The following is a 22,676-nucleotide window of genomic DNA, read 5'->3' on the forward strand; positions in this document are numbered from 1 at the left end:
AATAGCTGTAATTCTGAAACTCGTATTGTTAGCATCTTTGTCTTTATTCTTTAACTTAGGTATAATACATTATGCTATACTAACGTGATATCCAGAAAAGTTGTGAGAGCGCAAGTAGTAAAACTGCACATTTTGCATTGGAAAAAAATAAATATTCTAATACCAACATTAATTTGACTGTAGCATCTCAAATGCTTTGTGTCACTGGATAGAGAATAAGGCATTGCTTTTTATTTTTTTTCTTGAAACTAAATATGAGCAAAGCAGATGTTACCCTTAGAACTCTGCTGCTCAATTTTTTTTTGTTCCTTTTTCATTTCTTTCAGTAAGTCCCCATTGCTTGCCAAGAAACAGAGTTTTAAAGGAAAAAAAGGTACAGGGTGGGACAACTCTGCTGTTACTTTTTCAATGAAAAATACATGTTTTTATAACTTTTCTATTGGCTGATAGTCTTTATAAGAAGGATGAAGCAATAAGAAATATGAAAGCTAGAACTGTCAGACTATGAAATAATGAATGACAATGTTCTTACAGCAGAATTCCCTTTCTTGAGGTACTGCATGATTTCTCCCAGAAGAGAGACTTGGATTCTGACTCTTACTCCAAAGACTTTTTGTTTAATGCATACTTTATCTCTCTATTGCTATTATAGAATACAGGTTGTTTGGCAGCTTGAGCATTACTTTAGAGCTGAGAAGTATTTCTCACTCCTCCTCTCTTGCTTCCATTCAATGAATGTAATTTTTTTGTTTTGTTTTGTTTTAACATCATGTCAGTGTCTCTTTACACAGATGTTTTCTGTGAGGCTCTGCCAGGCCAATGCTGTTGATATAATTTTAGGTTGTATCTAGATCTTATTTGTGTCAGACTTACTTTTAGATTTCTGTACTAGAATGAACCTGTTTAGTGTTAAAATGAGTTTTGGATAGACTTGTGGAGAATAAACTCAGGGTGGCAGATGATTAAAGTAAGAGTGCTCATGTTTTGCAGCAGTTTTCATGGAGTCTGCATTATTCTGAAGACCCCTTGAGTGTTCATGGACCAAATACAGAAAGAATCATAGAACATTTGGGGTTAGAAAGGGACCTTAAAGACCATCTAATTCCAATCCTCTGCCACGGGCAGGGACACCTTCCACCAGACCAGGTTGCTCAAAACCCCATCCAACCTGGCCTTGAACACCTCCAGGGATGCTTCTCTGGGCAACCTGTTTCAGTGCCTCATCACTGAAGTGATGAGTGAAGAATTTCCTTCTTATTATCTAATCTAAATTTTCCCTGTTCTGGTTGAAAACCATTAGTCCTTGTCTGTTTGATACATTCCTTAATAAAGAGTCCTTCTCCAGCTTTCTTGTAGCCCTGCTCCACCCCTCCCTCCCCCCCATTTTGGTACTGGAAGACTTCTGTTTGGTCTCCCCAGTGCTGTTTCTTCTCCAGGCTGAACAAGCCCAACTCCCTCTGCCTGTCTTCATAGGAGATGTACTCCATCCCTTTGATCATCCTTGTGGCCTTCCTCTGGACTTGCTGTAATAGGTCCATGTCCTTGTACTGGGGTCTCCAGAGCTGAACACAGTACTCCTGGTGGAGAAGCACCTCCCTCGACCTGCTTGTTATGCTTCTTTTGATGGAGCCCAGGATACAGTTGGCTTTCCGGGGTGCAGGTGCACATGGCAGAGTCATGTTGAGGTTCTCATCAACCAACACCCCAAAGTCCTTTTTGTCAGAGCTGCTCTCAGTCCATTGTCTGCCCAGCCTGTATTTGTGCTTGGGATTGCCCCAGTCCAGGTGCAGGACCTCACACTTGGTCTTGTTGAACTTCACGAGGTTCGCACAGGCCCGCCTCTCAAGCCTTTCCCTCTGAATGGCAACCCTTCCCTTCAGCGTGTCGACTGCGGCACACAGCGTGGTGTCTTCAGCAACCTTGCTGAGGGTGCGCTCAGGCCTGCTGTCTGTGTCACCAACAAAGTTTTTAAACAAGTGCTGGTCCCAACACCAACCCCTGTGGAACACCACTCATCACTGATCTCCACCTGGACATTGAGCTGTAGAACTCTTTGAGTGCAACCGTCCAGGCAATTCCTTACCCACGGAGTCGTCCGTCCATCAGATCCATGCCTCTCCAACTTAGAGACAAGGATATCATTTGGGACAGCTTCAAATGCATTGCACGTGTCCAGGTAGATTACATCAGTTGTTCTTCCCTATCACCACAATGCTGTAACCCCATCACAAAAGGCCACCAGATTATAAAGAGGTTAGAGAGGCATTTTTGTGAGCCAGGTGATTGAGCTGTGGAATAGGACTAAATTAAAAAGATAACAACAGTTGGCTGAATGACCCATGTTTCTGAGATCGTTAAATGTGCCTGATGTTCTGGATGGCTGTGAGGATAAATGAGGGAATTTGGATGTATGTTCTGATGATGGTTCCTATATTTCACTATCAGCATAAAATTATGGTAGAATATGGAAGCTAAGACGTCAGAGCAAACAGCTGTGAAATGGAAAATAAAAATGTCCAAAAGGAAAAACGTTGTTACATTCTGCAGAGTGGGAAACAGGAAACGATTGCTCTGAGAAGTATCTTATACGTATAAAACAAAACACTTATTCCTGGAAATATTTCTGTTCGTAGAAACACAGAATGGTTTGGATTGGAAGGGACCATGAAAGATCATCTAGTTGCAACTGTCCTGTCATGACACTCTGCATAGAAAATACAGCACACATAGCAGCTCTGCACTTGTCCCTCTCTTCAGCCTCTCATTTAATTGTTAATACCAAAGTACAGGAATTTATGTTTTATTGATTGTCTTCCAGTTGGATATGTTGTCTCTGTTTCAGTGCTAATTGGGCTATATTCTGCCTGGGAAATTCTTCCTGGCAGAAGGCAGATATACTAAATAATGTGTGATGTTTCTTCAAATTTTAAATTCCTTTGCTAATTCTCAGCATATACATAGATGTGATTTTTCTTAGGAGGTTGATAGTTCTGCCAATGAGACATTAGTTTGGTACTGCCTCGGTGAGACACATGCTGCCCACTGAGTCACCCGTCCTGCTTTGTGTGATGGCTGGATTTGTTTTGGGTGGCGGGTTTCCTGGTACTGACCTAGCCCAGTCTTCATTACGTTCGTAGGCTTGATAGGATCACAGCCCAGAGCAGTGAACCTGCAGGCCAGATTTGTATCCTTTCTCCTTAATAATGTGCCTGGGTGGGGTGGTGGGAGAACAAGCCTTTCTTGCAATGAGTAATTGGATGTTTGACAATCAATACCTTAATTTATGTAATATGTGTTATCATATTTTAAAGCTCATGTAAATTTCCTAGTGGTTTAGTGAACAGATCATGTCTGTTTGGAACAAAGGATCAAAGAGAATTTTTAAAATCCGATCTGACAATACCAAGCATAAACAAATTATAAACAAATTATCCCCCTCCCACCGCCCCAGTTGTGGAAGGGGGGTGAAGGGAGGGTTGAAGAACATTTATATTAATATGCACATTCCTAGCATTTTTGATAGACTTGTATAAGGGAAAGTAATGAGGCTGGAAAGAAGCTGGCAAGGCTGGGGTGACAGGAGTTTGACATGAAGCAGGTTATTAAAGCAGCTGAGAATGTGGTGTACACTAACTGTACGAAGGAGAAGCTGTTCTGTGCTAGAGAGAAAAAGGAAGCGTTTCTGGTTTGTCTGCAGAATAATTTCTAGGCAGCTGCAACGTCTGCAATTCTACAGGGAGTCTCCCAATCTTCAGGATGTCTCATTGGAAGGAAAACTTAGCAATAGCTGTGGCTTTCATGGTAGTATGCATGGCATAACATTGTTTACATAGGGCTTTATTTCACTCTGGGACAGCCCAGGTTGTTGCTAAACTGCTGAACTCATTTGAAGAATTGTGATTAAAGATTTGTTATCTAAGAAGCTCCCCCCTCCCCCTTTTAATTACAACCTTTGGAAAGACGTTTAGCCTATTTTCTGCTTAAATATTGTCAATAGTGTATAAATCCCTTACGTATGGAAGGGCCCCATTTTTGTAGTTTCTCCTCTATTTATTTTTCTGCTTGTTATATAAGAGCCTTCGTTAAAAGCTGTTGCTTTGGAAGATCCTTACTTTTGTAATTTAATGTTACAGTACATTAAATCCTCAAATTTCGTGTAGAGTGCTGATAAACTAAAGCTAGCAAACAACAAAAGACTTAAAATCCTTGTAAACCTTTTGTTTGCAAATGATTTTAACTCACTGTTTTAGCATGTATCTCTTATCTACATAACGCTTGCTGTGTGTCACAGACTGTCATTGTCTCAAAACAGGAGGTGTTGAGAGATGCATGTGGGGAATATTTGGTAATGAAGGGACAGAGGAAAAGCTCTCAATAAAAGAGAATAAGATGCATTATAGAAGAAGGGGGAAAAACGGGGTTATTTGTTTTTCGTGCAGATGTTACTTAGGATCTACATAACTTGCCAAAACCAGGTGATTTTTCTTTTTTATGTATTTAAACAAAAAAAGAGTTTTCTTCATATTAGGAAAAATCATTTCTGTTCTTTACTAGTACAGAAATGTTTCAGAGTCTCAGGTTTTTTTTCTTTTTTTTTTTTCTTTTTCTTTTTCTTTTTTTTCTTTTTTTTCCCCAAATGAAGTTCTTCTTTTATTGTTCTTAGTTGTAATCAGTAATTTTTTCACATGTACAGGCCTTTTCTACAAACCCTGTTGTGAAGTCATGTTATTAAGATCGGTTATTTTGTAGTTCTGTGGTGTTTCATGTTCCAGAATATGCATTGAAATTGGTGTGTATTCGTATCTGGTTTCCCTGTGCTGCAGAACAGATTCAGCTGATGTTCACCAGAATTTATGAGAAGTGAAATGGAAAAAAAAAAATCAAGGAGAAAATGTAGTTTTGTAGCCAGTTGTTTTTTGAAAGTGAGTGCAGTGCGTGCACAAATAACTGTTTCTTGTCAGATAAGAACATATGACAAGAGTATACCATACGGGGCTCCTGTATGTACCATCGTAATGAAGAAATGTACCCCAGAGGTTACGGCAAATACAGTCAGTAAGGCATATCTTGTAGAAGGAAGAAAAAACAAAACAAGAGTTGATGCATACTTTAGCTGCTGATGTTAACATTGTACTATTGCTTCTAGTAGTGCCGAACACAGATAGGGGCACACTAATGCAAGTAATTCTGTAATCTGGCTCCTTTAGATAAGAAGAGTGCAGTTTAACATTGACACTTTACAAGGAAATGAATGGCAAGAGTAAGCTAAGATTATGCTTCAAATGACTTGTTTATCGAGACAATTTCGTGTAGTGTGGATAAAGCTTCAAATATGAAAATATTATCCAGTACATTCTTACAATAAAAATAGCAAACATTTTAGAGAGAAGATATATTGCTTTCATGTTATTGGCTTTGTTTTTGCACCTCATCCAGTAAGTGGCAGAAATGAGTTAATGTATGCATATATGGTGCATATGCAAATAAATGAAAACGTATCACAAATGTAGACAACATAATACATGAACTGGATTCTCATTTGGACTTCTTATTTTCCATATCCATTTATGCTTAAGTGTGCTGAAAATCTGTGTATCTCGGTTATCCTTAGAAGGGGCAGTTTGACTTCCACTTGGTACTGGAGTTTGCTCTAGGTTCACTGAAAAGTGGATTTCTTCAACTAAAACATGATTGTCAACAATTGCAACATATATTTCTTTCCCAGAAATACTGATAAGTGTTTGAAGTTTTTTTTAGAAGATGTTTGAAGAAATAAAACAGAAGAGTAAGCATAACAACATAGGGAGTCCAGAAAGTCAATTTTTGTCATGTTTTATGACACGTTTATATGTTTAAAACTCTTTTGTCTGCAGCTAGTGATGAATAGGTTCTGTCTTCAGAGATTACAATAAGATTTTGTCAAGGTTTATGACTATTTTATTTTTAATTATATAATAAAATAAACTATTCATCATAATGATTGCCCATTGAAATATATTGAAAATTTTTATTCTGTTTCTTTATCTGTTTCATGTAGGAAAGAAGGGAAAAGGAACGAAAGCAGAGCAAGGAAATGGCAGAAAAAGCTACAAGAGAACTAGAAAAAATGCAGCTACAAGAAAAGGCTGAAATAAAGTATAAAGAATGGTTAAAGAAGAAGAGAGCTGAAGAGTCAGAAAAGAAGAAGAGAGAGAAGGTATTATTTATTTATTTATTTGGATGGGTTTACCTAACACGTTAAATATATTGGTTGATTAAATTGATTGGAATTTATCAGATGGAGTGTTGTATGTTAAGTAAGAATAGTTTCACAAGTTACATTTTTAGTGCAGTGAAGACATTGAGTTATGGCTAGCAAAGTGTGATGCATATTAAACATGTATTTGTTAATAGTCTTTGTTGCAAAGCCAAGAAAATCCACTGCAGTTGTGATGTGTGATATGGGAAATGGAAATACCAGCCACAGAGTATATCTTCATTACTCATCCGAGGCAGAAAATAAGCAGCATTCTGGGCATTTTTATCCCAGTACTTCCATTATCTTGGTCATTATCCTTGCACATATTTCAAACTAAAAAAAATATTTCCTTCTATCTGTCTGTACCAATCTGATGCTAGGAGTCCTAATTTTATTGTTACTTCATATTTAATAATTAATCAGCAATTTATTTTTATAGGAGCTTCATAAGACCTCTTACTTGTTGCAAGCGTCTTCGAGGTCCTAGACCAAATTATAAGAAAGCTGCATTTTCAGAAATCATTCAAAATTCCTCTGTATCGTGTATTGGCCTTCCAGAAGAGTTCTGCAAGCTTCCTCTCCCACCCCCATATTAATATAGAAGGATGGTGGTGGTGAGGATGTGATTGTGTGTTTTTTCCGACTTAAAGGAAAAAAAAGTGACTTTTCTATTTTCAGGAAAATATGTTCATATAGCTTTGTCAGTAGGCATATTAGTTTTTTATTTATTTTTATTTTTATTTTTTACTTTTAGGAAAAAGAAAAAGAAAGGGAAACTGAGCTGCAGGAGAAGAGAGAGAGATCAGAGAAGATCTTTCAGGAATGGCTACATAATGCTAGAAATAAACCACGCCCTGTTTTAAATGGTTATGGCTTTCCACATAGGAAATCTACAGGTTTGTACTCCTGCTACACATATGTAGTGGCTTTGGTTTGTGGCTCCTTCCCTCTAATCTTTCAATGTAAAATGAAGCCTGTTTAAGAATTTCATCTAATATATAGTTTTGACACATAGGAATGAATATCCCATATGGTATATGTTAGAGAAGCTTTTACAGTCAGACGTTAGTACATTTTTCATAGCCATTTATTGGAGGAAAAGAATGTTACTTGAGAAGACAATAATATTGTATACCAAATGATAATCGATTTTGATCTCACTATGTTCCTTATCAGGCATAAGAATCACCAAAGCCAGTGACTGGTTTCTGTGAAGCGTATCAGCTCTGTTAGCATCCGTGTAAAGTCAATGTTTGTGTTAGAGGAGCTGTGTGCCTTCTTATTGCACCACAATCAGTGTTTGAAAAGAGGAGATTTTTGAGATGCAGAAATTAACAGAAGACTGGCAGAAGTCCTGTCTGAAAAAGGAGACATGGAATCATCCTCTGTTCTTAGCTACCGTTTGCTTTCCATTTAGCTTTGCAATTGTATTACACCTTCTTGGGTCTGTGGTGCTATTCTTGTTTTACTTTTAAAGGGAAGTGTTAAAGAGAATGCTGCTGATAGTTGATATGGAGTCTTGAGAGCCTTACTTGATTTTTGTCTTTTCTTTGCAATCCCACATGGCACAAAGGCTGAAGAGCAGTAAGCAATAGTATTGCACATTACATTTGAGAGCTTAATTAAATTTCCTTTAAAAACAAACACAAGAAAAATCTACGCTTTCATCTTTATTTTTACTTAGAATTAAAATCATTGTTATATGAATTTATAACAGAAAATATTCTAGGACCTAAATCCCAGACTTTGAATGCTTAAGAGAATGTATGTAGCAGATGAACAACCTGTTGCTCTTTTGCTTACACCTGTTTATAGGTGGTGATACACTTTGCTTTCATGTTTTGTTTTGGAACCTCATTACTTCCTAACAGCTGCAATCACTTGTTAAAGTGATTTTAAAAAAAATCCATACGCAGTTGTGTTCATGCAATAGAATACATTATAGACTTTGTTTTACCCAACATCGTGATAGTGCACCGGAATTTCACTACAGACAAGCGTGACTGATAGAGCAATATATTCTGTCTGTTGCACGTTAGGCTTTCAGATACTGCTTTATGGGCCCCTAGGTTAATAATTGCAGGTAATTAATGTAATTATGGAAAACTAACATATTTTTCTCCTCATTAAAATGACAAGTAGTAGTTCAGCGAACATGGAAAAATACGTGAATTTTACTACATGGTGACAGGAAGTAATATTTATAACTGCTTTGAAATAATACAAAGTAGCCAATTTTTTTACATTCACATCTTTTAAGTATACAAAAGACTAAGCATTCTGAATGTTGCATAGAATTCAACCTGTGTTTTTGTTTTTGTTTTTAACCCAGATGAGAAATATGCCAGTAAAAGAAAGGTGAAAGATTTATCTCTTTGAATCATTTGAATTACATGATGTGCCTTTTAAGATGTGGTTGTGTCTTTGTTAGTCAAGAAAATTATTATAACTGCTGGCATTATAAAGCTTGTAGTGTAAATATTCCTTTTTAGTTATGTATATTTTCTAAATGTTTTAGGGCGCCCTGATGGAAATTCATACCCAGCTCCAGCATACTGCAACCCCATTCCTTGGAAACCAGTACATGTTCCTCCTCCAAAGGAAGACAATGTTCTTACCATGAAGAATAGTAAGAGACCTGTATCTTGTCAATCACATAAGTCTTCATCTATAGTAATTTATAAGCCCAAGAACAACCTTCATGTTGGCTCCTTGCATAGAAAGCAGTTATAGTATGGAAAGCAGTTCTTCTGAGCTTGAGTAAACTGGGGCATAAATTTCAAGTTATGTGTACAAACGTGTTTTTTTTTTTTTTTTTTTTTTTTTTTTGAGAATCTGTTTTGTATTTATAGGTAACTGACCAATAACCTTATTATTCAGTGGCTCTTATTTGTTGTTTTTTTTTAAGAACTCACATTTAGATAATTATAATGGGATTGTACCACAATACCAATAAAATATACAGGATTGTTGGTTGCTTTCTTCATTTTTTGTTGTTGAAAGAGTTCTTTTGTGCATATGATTGTGTTTCAGTATTACTAGATTATTTTAAAGATGGTGGTTATAACAGACTTTAAAACAATTCTTGGCTTAATGGGGGAGAAACTTGAGGCCTGTGTGCAGCTGCAGGGCTATGATGTCATTGGGATTACAGAGGCATAGTCGGATAGCTTACATGGCTGGAACACCACAGCGGATGGATACAGTCCCTTTAGGAAGGAAAGTCCGGGAAAGCAAGGAGGAGAGCACAGCAGCAATGCATCAAGTTTTACCTGCGAACTGATGAATAGCCAGATGAGACATTGTGAGTTTGCATTGAAGGGTGACCAAGGTGAGCGATGCTGTGATGGGCATCTCCTGCAGACCACCTGATCAGGAAGAAGGTATATGAGACAACTCTCAAGACAGAAGCCTTATACTTGCAGGCCCTTGTCTCACAGGGAGACTTGAACCACCCTGAAATCTGCTGGAAGGGCAAGAAAGCAGAGTACAGCAGTCAAGGGAGATTCTGGAGTGCATTGATAATTTCTTGACCTTCCTGACACAGCTGATAGAGGAACTGACAAGCAGAGGCTCTTCTAGAAGAGTCTAGGTTGCAAGGGATCTCCTGGGATCATCTGACCAAGCCTTCTTTTGAAACCAGACCTTTCAAATGCATTATCAAGGGTCTTGTCAATCTGAATCTTGAACATTTTTAGTGAGGAAGGTGTTCTCATGATTATGATTTTTCTTCTTATATACAGGTGCAATTTCTTCTGGAGCAACTCGTGCCCATTGCCTCTCTCTGTCACCACGCATCCTAATGAAGAGGCTACCTGTCTTCTCCATAGCTAACTTTTAGATGGTCAAAGACTGTGTTTAAGTCCCCACTGAGCCTTCTCTTACCTAGGCTGAATAAATGCAGTTTCTTCAACTGTTCTTCATGTTACTATCCATATTTCTAATTATCATGCCTGAAGCAATTGGCAAGGACAAAAGTGCAGGAATTACCGTAGTGTTTGTGTTGATGCTATAGGTTTTTCTATATGGCAGAAGGATTTGAACACCATTGTTTTTTAACTCTGTCTTTCTCATGTATTTAGCTTTGTGTCAGAGGTGACAGGAGTTTATGACAACAGCTATCCAGAGTCAACATGTTCTATTGATGCATCAAGTCTTTTAATCCCTTGGTTGCTTTCATGCATAAGCTCAGAACATCTGTGCATTAACTGCATTTTTTCAGACTACCTGAAAGAAACATCAAAAGCACCAAAAACTTATGTCTTTTTTACTTACAGCATCCACGTCAGAGAACTGGTCAGTAAAAGTTAGCAGGGAAGTAAAAGATCAGTTTAGAAAGGAGCAAACCTTTCAGCCCAGATATGATAGGGATAAGGATAGGGATAGGATATCCTATATGATTGAAGTCACTATTGGTGGTGTGTAATATACAGGATGTCTTCTGCCTTCTGTGAGCAACCTTATATGAAATAGAAGAAAACTGCTTTTAAATGTGGTCATTAGTAGAGATATTTATGAGATATTTATTACTTAGACTTAAAGGTATAATAAAACTACTATTCAACAAGGAGAGAATGAAGTAGGGGGACTGATGAACCTACTACAGTTTCAGCCATTAAGTTGTTTTTACCCTTACCATTCCTTATCATTGAAAAAAAAAAAAAAAGAACAACAAAACAACCCCAAACTTCTTGTACTTAAGTGTTAACATTTTGTCCTTATCTTTTTTTATAAAATATAAGTGCTTTTTTATTTGGTCTTGCCTAGTTTTACTTTAGTGATTAAGCATTCAGTAACTGTCACTGTCCTGGAAAAGGATGCATGTACTTAAAAGCACACGGGTCATGACATACCCATGTTGATAACTGCCTATTTAGATAATAGGCAATGAGAGCCTCTGTATTTCTAAGAAGTGTTTCTTACTGGGTCTCTGAACTTGGCCTCTGCCTTAAGTCATCTGTATAACCAAGAAGAATAAGCTGTTAGCGTGTAGCATAACTAAGTGATGCAATTCTGAGAGATGGCTTATCAAGGTGCAGGAAAGCTTCAAGCAGAGATGTGGCTTAGAGTGCAATTCTCCTTGTGTAGAAAAAGCTGTTATTTATCATGAAGGAGATGGAGGTTTTCCTGCTAGCAGCCCTAGTTCTTAGTGACAGTAGTACAGAAAAGGGGACTAAGTCTGACTTACCACTAGTAAAATTCAGACTATGCTCAATAGACCTGTGTCAGAGAGCTGTAACCATTTCCATGTGGACCTACATATTTTTAATACTATCCTGTGTATATACACATGCATACATATGAATATATACACCGGTTTGTCACATACTGGGGGTGCGCAGGCTGATCTGATGCATTTCACGTCTGCTGTCTCGTAAGATGCTTACGCTCAACAGTGTCCATGATGGGACTGTTAGCTTTCTGCTGTAACAACGTGCAAATAAAGTGTAAAACATTTATGAATATGTAATATATAACATGAATGATCATTATATTAGTTAATGAATGTCTGCTAAGAGTACATGAATGTCTGCAGTCTAGTATTTGTTATAGGGCATATAGAGTAAAAAAAAGTCTTTTTATGCTGTACTTATTTACTAATTTAACCTATTTATTCTAATATGTAAGTGAATTAGAGATGCCTAATACAGCTCTCATAAAAAGCAATAACAACTAGCGAGGTCACTGCCACAACTTAATATAGTGTTCTCTTAATGTTGTTTATAGATTATTTTGATATTCTGAAGTATGTAAAGCTTTTGTTTCACTGCAAGTTACTTTTTTTTTTTTTTTTTAAGGGCAGAAAATAGGTTTAATTGTTCGTGCAGTATTCTGTGTATTTATTTGTTATTAATTTGACTATAAACAGGAGAAATTTAGAATTCAAAAAATGTGTAGAGTGTCAAACTCTGTTTCTGTTTAATAGGAGTATATGGGCTTCACAGAAGAAGTCTGCACATTATCATCAAAACGTAGAACTCTGCATCCACCTTCTGTTGTAAGGAGTCCATGATGAATTGGTTTTGAAACCAGTGGATTAGCATATTAGTTGTCAATCTCTCCTGCTGATGTTTCCATGTGGAGATACCTTATGTGAGTAAGAAGTCTGACAATTGTGTAAGCTACCAGACGCTCATCAGCATTTAGATGAAGGGACAGCATTTTACCATAATGTGAATGATGAATTTTGGCTTAACCTACAGAGATTTTTTTAGGACTCTGCTGTCATTGAAGAGGAGCCCTATGCTATCATGTTAATATTTTCTGGGATAGTTTTTCTGAAATAGCAGGTGGCCACCAGTAAGGTGTGTTGACTTAATTACATGAGTGTATATTTATGACTTTGAATTTATACAATGTAAATGCTGTAACAAATAAGTGATATGGTGTTTATTTGAGGTAAAATGACCTGTCATATAAAGATAGGTATTGACAGCATTTATATTAACAGGGTATGAAAGAATCCATGGCTCAATTCTTCTGTATCGCGTAGTTGACAAGATTTCTCTTGGCTTGAATAGTGACAAATGGCAACTTAACAGACCTACGCTGAAATAAATAGAGTGGTCCTTCATGATTTCATGTCTGTACCCAGGCAGAAGCGCTAAATAAATCTTAAGTGCATATTTGGTTCAGGAATAGGGATATATCAGTAAATGTTGAAGTCTAGTAGATTTTTTTTCGGATGCTCCAGCCAGAATAATTAAGTTGAGTACTTTCTGGAATTCTGATTTAGAGATTTTAGAAAATACTAATAAATGTTTAAAGCTGCTATTCCTTTTCTCTTCCAACCATAGATGGTATTGTTTTTCCTGCACCAAATTTTCTGTGGAAAGGTTTATCCTGTCTTCAGAATCAAAGCAACATGTTTCATTTGGAGAGAGACAGCTTTAAGTGGACTTAAATAGCAAGTTTAAAATGAGGCCCTTGCTGTATCTTATCTATAGCATCGTACATACAGTTCTGTCCTAACTAGTTTACAAATAAGGCTAAGGCAAGATAGCTCATGAGTGTACATATTGGCTCTGATTCAATCAACATAATGTTTTTGCTGAGCAAAGAAGAGAAGTGTTGTTTGGAATTTTTCCAACAGGATATCAACCACAAAATAAAAATTTCCTGGCATCATAGCCTAATTTAAGATTATATGCTACAGAAAGCTGTAAGTTCATATTATTGTGGCAGATAATTAATTTACACCATTCTTTCTCAGATGTTAGAAAGATAAAATGTTAACGCTTTGTAGCTTTAAACAGCATTGTGTACTCTCAAGTTCTCTTCTGGATTTCTCTGCTCATGAAATTTCACAGTAGATCAAGTTGCAGAATCTAGAATTACTCATTAGAAGCAATCCAAAGTATTGATGCCTATGCTACTAAAATAATACACGACTGAAGTTCAGCTTATTTTCATCCCGTTGTTTTAGTGGGACTTCTGGTTCTAAGAATTCACAGACCATTTCCAAATCCTGGCTGCAGCATCCCTCTTTCCTCCTCTCTGTCTGTCAGTTGCAAATAGACTGCCACATTTGATCTTACTGTGAAGGATTGCATCTCCTGTGAGCCTTTGCTGTTTTTAAAATTTTTACTGTGTAGGTGCTCCATAAAACAACATGACTTTCCAATAATTGTCAGCAGATCCACACTGATATTTCAGGGTTGAAAGTCTACAAGCAGTAAGTGGATCAAAAGAAATCAGAGAAGAAAATATGATTAGTAAGAGGTCACTATTATTGTAGGCAGCATTGCATTCTTAGGAAGTAGTCCTATTAATGTAACATAATACAGCTTCACTGATGGAAGTTTTGTTACTGATTCTGGTGTGGAGCCAAAGTTTCATCTGAACCAAGTAATGCATCGGATTTGAATAATGCCTTTGCCAGTGTAATGTTTAATTGTAAAATTGATTTCTTGACTTGCTGTCAGTAGTCCAGATGTCATTTCCACTGTCAGATTTTTGTGAGTAAATATGGAAGATTCTGTCCTATATTGTTGTGGTCAAAAGGTAAGTGTTCCAGCCTGCTGTCCTCTGGGCAACATGATGAACCTAGTTTCAACTCAGTAATGAAAAGGAAATCTGAGCACCCTGATCTAGTAAAGCTTATAAACACTTGATTAGCTTGAAATGTGCTAGAGAGATCATTGATAAAGCAGGGCTAAAGCTGTCATGCTTTCCTGGATTTGAGGCATGGGGCTTAAGGTCTGTTCAGTTAGCATAACCTCCATTTCATAAATAAAGTTATGCCCATGTTTTTACACAAGTATTTCATTTTACAATGACCTATTAGTCTTCTGTAACTGTAGTTAAGTACATAAAATTTTGCAAAATAAGAGTTTTTCTTGGTATCTGGACTCAATTGTTTGCTTGGTCTAACTTAGTGAATCAAGCAGGGATTGTAAATAATTCAAAGGTGAATTTGCATTTATGGAAAATTGGCAGGATGGGTGATTCAGAAACTGAGATACTTGTAGCTCTTAATGGCAAAATCTACTGAACTATGTGGTAGCTATCTTTGCTGGTGGGTTTGATTATGTTAATGATATTGTTACAAAGAAAGACTTTGATTTCTTTTACTTAAGTCACAAGCGCAGTAGTTTCAATATTGCTAGCACTAAACATGGAAGTGGTTAACACAGACAAGAATATTTTAATAGGTGCTTTTGTGCACAGGTTCAGTGGAAGATGCATCTTTTCCTTTCATGTGTTACTCAAATAGTGCAAGGTTATGTGTTTTGGGATTAAGGCAACAAGCTATTAATAAGTAAAGCAGCAATGTCAAAATGTTAAAATATGCTAGAATGTTTTCTCTGTCGCTTTAGTCTGACTAACCTTTGCACTTTTCTGTTTGTACTGCTGCTGTGGCACAATGTTCTCGGTACTTTGTTGTACCTTAGCAATGGCTTCCAATCCTCAGCACTCCTTTAAAAGAAAACAGAGAGAACTTAGTGTGGCATCCTTTCCTGAAGTAAGTTGCAGAGTTTTGAGTAGGCTGCTAGAGAAGGTACTTGGTTTTGGACTTGACTGTGAGATTTGGACTTAACCTGTGGACTATATATGTAAATAGGCAGGAGAGCATTTTGGCTGAGCAGGGTTGGCTTTATTTTCATAGCTGTTCCTGCTTTGCTTGACACTATTGACCTCTGCATTCAGTACTAATATTAGTATGGCACAATAACATACTGAAAAAAAAAAGAAAATAGAACTTCTATTATGCAGTGCCGCCTTGTATGGTTGTGCAGATGTGAAATTCATAAGTTTTAGTTAAGAAGAAACTAAGAAGAAACCTCTTCAGTTTCCTATTTATGTTGACATATGCATCCATCTTTAAGTAAGTTACTGAAAACTGTGTAGCATATTGATCGATACCCAGAAAGAAAGCAAGATGGCTGTGGCTCGTGAGTTCCAAGAGCCCTTCGAAGATAGCAACAGAAATCTGTGCTTCAGCCTTCACTAAGAAAATTGTGTTCAAGTTACGGATTTTGGGTCCCAGGAAACTCCTGTGTTGTTGTCTTTTATTTCCGTTGTTCAGAAAGGATTTCTCTGTGTGTTAGGATGTCGTTCCAGTTAAGCACAGCTCACAGCACGTTGAGTTAGGCCATGACGAATGTGTAAAAGGACGTGTGAAGTTCACAAGAACAGTTTCCATACTAGATGTAACTGCCAGGGATACAGGAATCAAAGATGGAAGATGGATGGCAACTGAGGCTACAGCTGTGAATGGGCAGAATATGGTACCTATGCTGCATTATTTATTTCAGATGGCATAGACGTATACTTAAGAGTCCAACTGGAACACAGGAGTTACTGTGCTTGTCCAGCATTCTTTCTGTACCACCCTATGTATGGTATGTCAGGGCTATGTCAAAATTATCCCAAACCAACTGTGAATGACAACAGTTTGGATAAGGTCATCAGTGGAATCTAAACAGTGTGATATGTATTATTCTGAGGTGCCAAAGCTGCTGCATTGATCTAGGGTTGAACATGTAAGTATTTGGCTGACACTTGTCTATAATGTTCCAGGCTATCACCGCTGACATAGATTGTATGAAACTTCCTTGTTTTCTTGTGAGTACTTCAACCTCAAATGGCTTTATTTCCATTATTTCGTGCTCTCCTCAGGCCTGAAAACGGTAGGGTAAGCCTGTTTAACAGTACTAACATGCTTGGTGTAGTGGAAATGAGCAATATAACCCTGACAAATTTAGCAAAGGAAGAATTCTCATATTAGTTTAATCTAATAGTAATACAAAAGATACAGGAAACAGAGTTTGGAGAAACTCTAGGATCCAAGTGCCTCTGATTCCCCTCCCCTCCCTTCCCTGTTTTTCTTTAGGCTGAAGTTGTTACTGAACTATTAATCAAGGCCATGTTTAAACACTGACCATGATCTCTTTTTGTTTCCATATTGGTGAAGTTGAATGGCTTTGATAATTGGTAAGGTTTTATGTGATCTTCTGAATGCAGTGGATGTGCTGGTAATGTTTGAAGAGATCCCAAAACAAACAAATCATTTGAAAAAAAAAAAAAAAAAAACACTTCCTACTTTTTTTTTTGTTATTTCAGGTGGCCTGGGTGTGTTGGTCATAGAATTGTTAGGGTTCTTCTAAGACCGCTTCAGAGGTATAAGGTTTCAGGATTGAAACGTTTAGATGGGAGTAAGGTGACTAAGCTTCAACATTATGCCTTTAAAAACTATTGAAAAGTGGATTTGCACCTTTAAACTTATCCGTAAACCTCTGATACTTTTAAAGCATCATCTTGCATAACAGTTATTTGATCTAGTCAGTTAAAATGTTGATCTATTTCATGTCTAGTTCTATATATGAAAGATGATTTATTTATAATTTACTTTCCTTACTAATAAATTTACAGTATTTGACCTCCCTCATGCCTTGCTGTCGAAATCTGTATTTTTCATTTTTAGTTTTTATAAGATAACTTACAAATAGTAATGATCCTAGAGCCACTGGCCTAGAAGATAAGATATAGGAGTTTCAAGTCTTTGATCCATGAACTTTTACTTATACATGCAAACTGAAATACTTCCAACAGAAGGGATTAAATATCTCCGCGTAATCTATTGTCATTTGCTCCTCTAGGTCACTCACTTGAATATACAGGGGAGAAAGGAATGGAAATCACTGATACTCATGGTAAGTGTTGACTATTGGGAAATAATGTGCTTTGATTTTTTTTTTTTTTTTGAGAAGTTTTGTGAAAAATCTTTTCATTATCTTATATTCTCTTTATAGTAACCAACACAAACTGTTTCATGGCGCAAGTTTGATGTTGAGTGAACAATATTTTAGTTTTTTTACCTTGGTAAGGACAGTTTTAGTTTGGGCTTGGATACAGTTTGAATGATATCTTGGGGAGAGGGAAAATGTAGTTCCTTAACTGATGCTAAAAGCCTAATTATTCTTACAATTCTGTTCTTTAGCATCTATGTTACAGTTAAGGTTTTGCTGCATACAGTTGTTTGGCAGAGTAGATATGCATGGATGGTGACTCATGTTTGTGCACTGCAAATTTTATTTCCCAGTGGGATTAACAGAGAGGCTAGCTGGGAAGAGAAATAGATATACTTAGCATTTTGACTTATTTGTAATACAAGTATTGCAATAGTGTGCTACTTTTTCCTTTTAATTTTGCTTATATTCAGTGGTAAGTTATATCTAAGTCCTATATAAAAAGGGTTTGCAGTCTAGACTTTCTAGACAAAATCACTGGTAAACAAAAGACATGCCTCACAAGTTGATGATATGATCTACAAAGTGTATCCAGGGGTTTGTTTCCTCTTTCTTCTAATGCTATGAAGCACTTTTGTTCTGTTTTATCTTGGGATTTGTTTTAAGAGTAGAAACATGTATGAAATTATATTTTTATTTGCATAAGGATTTCAAATGCACTTCTTTGGAGTCTTATTATATATAATATGTGTATTTTTATATCTATGAAAAACATTTGGCTAAGTTTTATTGTCACTTCAGTTTCTTAACTCAAAAGGGAAGCAAAATGAATAATCATAAGCTTTTGAATCATGGTGTCAAAAAATAATTCTCGTCTCCCTCAGTATAGCTTGTCGAGTTCCAAAGAATACTCTTTAATTAACACTGAGACAGTATAGTGGGTAAAGAATGCTGTCTTGAGATGAAATCAAAGAACTTGATTTAAACCTCCTGAGTTTTATATCTGACTGCCTCCGACTCTTTGTTAGATCTAGGACAAGCTAAGTAACTTCTCTCTGCCAATGTTAAAGCATGTCTGAAAGCTAGTAGCTTTCATAAATAAGCACTTTTGATTGCCATGTAAAAACACACATGAAACAGGGCGTAGCAGGCTCAGTTACACTGAATAGCTGAGTGATAAGGGAGGACTGCCATTGTCTGGCTTTTTTTTTTGTAATGGCTAGCATAGAGAGTATTACTTTTGCTGCACTGATGATCCACTGCTATAAGAGGCAGTGTCTCAAACATATGAATTAAATATTATCTGGAAACAAGATCACTATGTTTTCCACCACTTTGTTTTAATTTTGTTTCTATCTTTGCTGCCACGTTGTTGTTCTTGATTATGAGTTTGAAAGGCATGCTCTGCCAGGCAGCTAAATGTGCTTTGGCAATACGAACTTTTAAAAAAGCTAAAAAATATAAGAAAAGATTACTGTAGAGCATAAACCAAACACAAACAATGTTTGGAACTAACATTGTATGCCAAAAAGTTCTTGCCAAAAAAAAAAAAAAAACGTTCTGGCAATAGAGGAAACTATAACCAATTGTAAATCCAATATTGCTCTCATACTTAGTATGTACAGAGCAGTTATTGCTTCGTAAACATTTTAATCTCTCTTAGCAGTTAAAAAACAGGTTAACTTCTACATTGCAAGTCCACCCCAAACCCCTTTGGTAGTTTTTTTGGGGAAGAAAAAACAAAAACCACAAGGCAAAAAAGAAACAGCCATTCAACCAATCCCATATGAAAGTTTGACTCACTGCAGCCTGAGGCATAGTGCAGAATCCAGCTTTTTGGAAAGACAAGTTCTTCCAGTTGCTGGAGAAGGGAGTGGAGGGATGAGAGCCTGTGTCATGGATTTCTAATGCAACATGATTTGCAATGTGAAGAATTGGTTTCTGTATACTTCTGGTTTTAAGTGTTTTTTTGTTTGTTTGTTTGTTTTTTTTTCTTAAGTGAACAACTTTTGATATGCCTGAAAGAAGGTGAATTTTGAGAAGCTGCTGATCTGTTTAAATCAAAATCTTTCCTCAAATTTGTCTCAAGTAATTTGAGGCAAAGGAAAAACAAAAGTCAAGTGCCTTGGGTTTCATCTCTCTTAACTTTAGACACCTACCTTGTAAACTATTCCCACTATGTTCCTTTATATCAATGAACATATATTGGCATGCTCAGGGTACAGTTACATATCTTTTAGAAATACAACTTGCACGCTAGAATTTCATGCTTCTTTCCATTGTATATATTGTCTGTGATGACGATATCTACATTGCAGGTCTCTGTTAGGTCGGGTTTACCATATGCCATTTGTGTTCACAACTTCTGCAGCATTAGCTGTGTCTTGAAATAAACTGTATCTACCATTATTGTTACTGTCACAACTTTATTTTGAGACTTATATTGGATAATTTTTCCTTAAAATCCTGGTTTGAATGATAATTTTGCTTTCATTCAAAAACACCTCCAAGTGCTATGAAAACAGAGGAATCTTAGTGCTGTGATTTGTAAGCTAATGCTCCATTAACTTACTGGGAATCAACTCATGCTTTTTGCACTTTTTGGGTGCACAGCCATGCCAGTCAATCCAAATTAAATTTCTGTTTGCTTGGCTTCCAGTTCCTCCCAAACATCAGTTGAGAACAGCATACTAATTTTTCAGTGCAGACCTTCATATCTACATTGCACCTCTCTATCAGATATTACCTGTTACTGTGTCTCATCGCTAACTCCATCTGTACCGCAATATGGAGAAAGGCAAGAAGATGAAATGTATATTATATTTATGTATTTAGAAATATAAAGATATATTTCGTATATATTCTTGTGCAGGTTTCTGGTAGGACAGTCACTAGCAGCCGGTATATCCTCAATCCAGCATCACTTTGAGCAGGACACAAATGTATCACAAATAAATTAATAGTATGGGCTGTGCATCTGGTGCCCAGCAGCATTATACGTTGTAAGAGAAGCAAAAATAATAGTTATATTTTATTTAATCTGTAAAAGTGAGCACCCAGCAAATTGTAAGGTGAGTCTGGAAGATGATTTTTGTGAAGAAACCTGTATGAGACTTATGAAGCTAATAAGTGGTTACAACGATGAGGTAGTTAGCTGATGATATGCCTAGATACTCAGTATACTGTTTAGTAATGATATTGAAAATTGTGATGTGTGAATAAAACCTTAGAGGTTCTATCAAGCCAGATTAACCTACATTTTAACAAATTTTATTTGACAGAAGCAATAAAATATCCAGTACCCAACGTCTTTGTGATCACTGGGAATGTAATTCACAAGTTCGCCTTACTACCCATTTCCTAGTGCTATCCCGCAGCTGTGTGAACACTACACGTGAGTTGAAATGAAACCCTTAAAATTACAACCATGCTGCATCTAGTGAAATGATGAGAAATTTCTGTGAAACACTGACTTAGTACTCTGTGGCCATATTGTGATACATGTTATATGCCAAAAGTAATTTGATATCTAGCCATGACTGATGATGGAATCATAATCAGTTGTGAAAAAGGAACTCACATAGATAATTTCTTCACAACATCACAAAAAGCAAAGTTCATATAACAAAAAATCTGAAAATAATAGGTCAAACCTCGGCAATTAAAAGTCCTTATCCTATGTGCTAAAGGTTCCTCCATTTTAGTAGGCTAACATGTCTGACCCAGCAAAAAGGATAGCCAATAGGTAGTACAAGACCCATCTGTTTCCATTGCAGCAGACCACTGCGTAATATGTATGTGTAAAGACTGGGGGGGTCTGATTTCAAGGAGTTCTAAAAAAAAGAAGTTCCCATTAAGCCTTTCCTGCCCTACTAACATAACCAGTCTCAAATATAACAGGAATGGTAGTAATGTGGTTGGAAATTTTTTTTCAGGTCCTTGAGGGAAAAAAAAAAAATCTAAAAAAAACCACCTGTGGTACTGCTGCTTTTTTTTCAAGATTTTTTTTCTCTCTGAGAGACACAGAGAGATTCAAATATAGATGCAGTGTATATCCAGCATGTGCTATTCATTGACCATAATGGTGGATAGGAATTTGCTTATATTTAAATAATAAAAATAATAATGTAAAGAAGAGAATATGACCTAATGTCCAATTTCAAGGGACCTGAAGGTTTCTCATCATTATCAGCTCTTGCAAATTGTAGTGAACCTGTTGCAATACATTGATTTTTAACCCCCTGCTTTTGGTTATGGTTGTTTGAAAATTTTAACTTAAATTTGAAAGAGTACATTTATTTTTTCTCAAATATGGTTCATGTGTAATCTTGCAACTAAGAAACTGAAATGAAAATATATTATCTATCATTAAAATGATCGCTGCGACACCATCATTGAACAGTTCACCTTGGCAGGATAGGTCTCTCAGTATTACATCTTTTTTAACTACTTCTCCACACATGGTTCCTGGCAGAATGTCAGGGATTCTGTTCTCTGAACTGATTTGCTTGTTCATCATTTTAAGAAGCAGTTCTGATGTATGTGAGGCTGATGAACATAGATTATTTGAACTGTCTTTGGCAGGCCCATAGTGCAAATAATTAGATGAATCTTTTCACTGATTGAGGAACAAAGTCATGGAAGGTTTTGTTATACTTATTGATGATAATCCAGTTGTGGAAAACCTGTGTTTCCTTTGAAAAGAAAGGAGGGTTCATGTCTTGTGTGATGTGCTTCATCATAATTTCTGAATTTTAAGTAAACGTGGTCTGTAGTGATAAATATGCCAGGTATCGGTTTAACATTTAGCACTTAATGCCAGACTTGCACTATTAGCAAAACCACTAAACATTATTGCTCTGAGTTTAAAAGACTTTATGTGTCAGCCAGAGACACAGATCAAGGGATTTGTCAAAGCCATTTTAGAGAAAGTGGGAAATATCAGTTGCAAAAGTACCAGCTGAGATAGGCCTTTCTGAGTGGAACTGGAGTTTTTCCATTCGTTATTGAGAGTGGAATTCAGAATTTGAATGCACTTGGGTGTCAGAGATCTTACACAGGTATATTTTGATAGAGTATCCTTGCACCTATGTTTTCTTTTCCTGGGAACTTCAGGAAGTGTAAGGTGTACTGTGAAAAAATCATATAGTAATCAAACTCCCCTAGCAATGAGCCCATGCAATTCTGATTATCTAATAAGTAAAAAAATTACTGTTTTATTTATATAATGCTAAGTCGTTTTAGTT

The 22,676-nt window shown here is 36.5% G+C and overlaps 1 protein-coding gene across 1 annotated transcript in view; it reads left to right on the forward strand.

Annotated features, from left to right (window-relative positions):
* The window catches only part of CCDC34 (coiled-coil domain containing 34), a 99,859-nt gene that overhangs the window by 11,092 nt on the left and 66,091 nt on the right, over positions 1-22,676 (forward strand). The window contains exons 4-7 of the mRNA XM_035328343.1: positions 6,038-6,196; positions 6,993-7,134; positions 8,757-8,867; positions 17,341-17,394. Coding sequence (XP_035184234.1) covers positions 6,038-6,196; positions 6,993-7,134; positions 8,757-8,867; positions 17,341-17,394 — 466 coding nt within the window. The remainder of the gene's footprint in view (positions 1-6,037; positions 6,197-6,992; positions 7,135-8,756; positions 8,868-17,340; positions 17,395-22,676) is intronic.

The sequence above is a fragment of the Oxyura jamaicensis genome, chromosome 5 (genome assembly GCF_011077185.1).
Source record: "Oxyura jamaicensis isolate SHBP4307 breed ruddy duck chromosome 5, BPBGC_Ojam_1.0, whole genome shotgun sequence".
NCBI lineage: Eukaryota > Metazoa > Chordata > Aves > Anseriformes > Anatidae > Oxyura > Oxyura jamaicensis.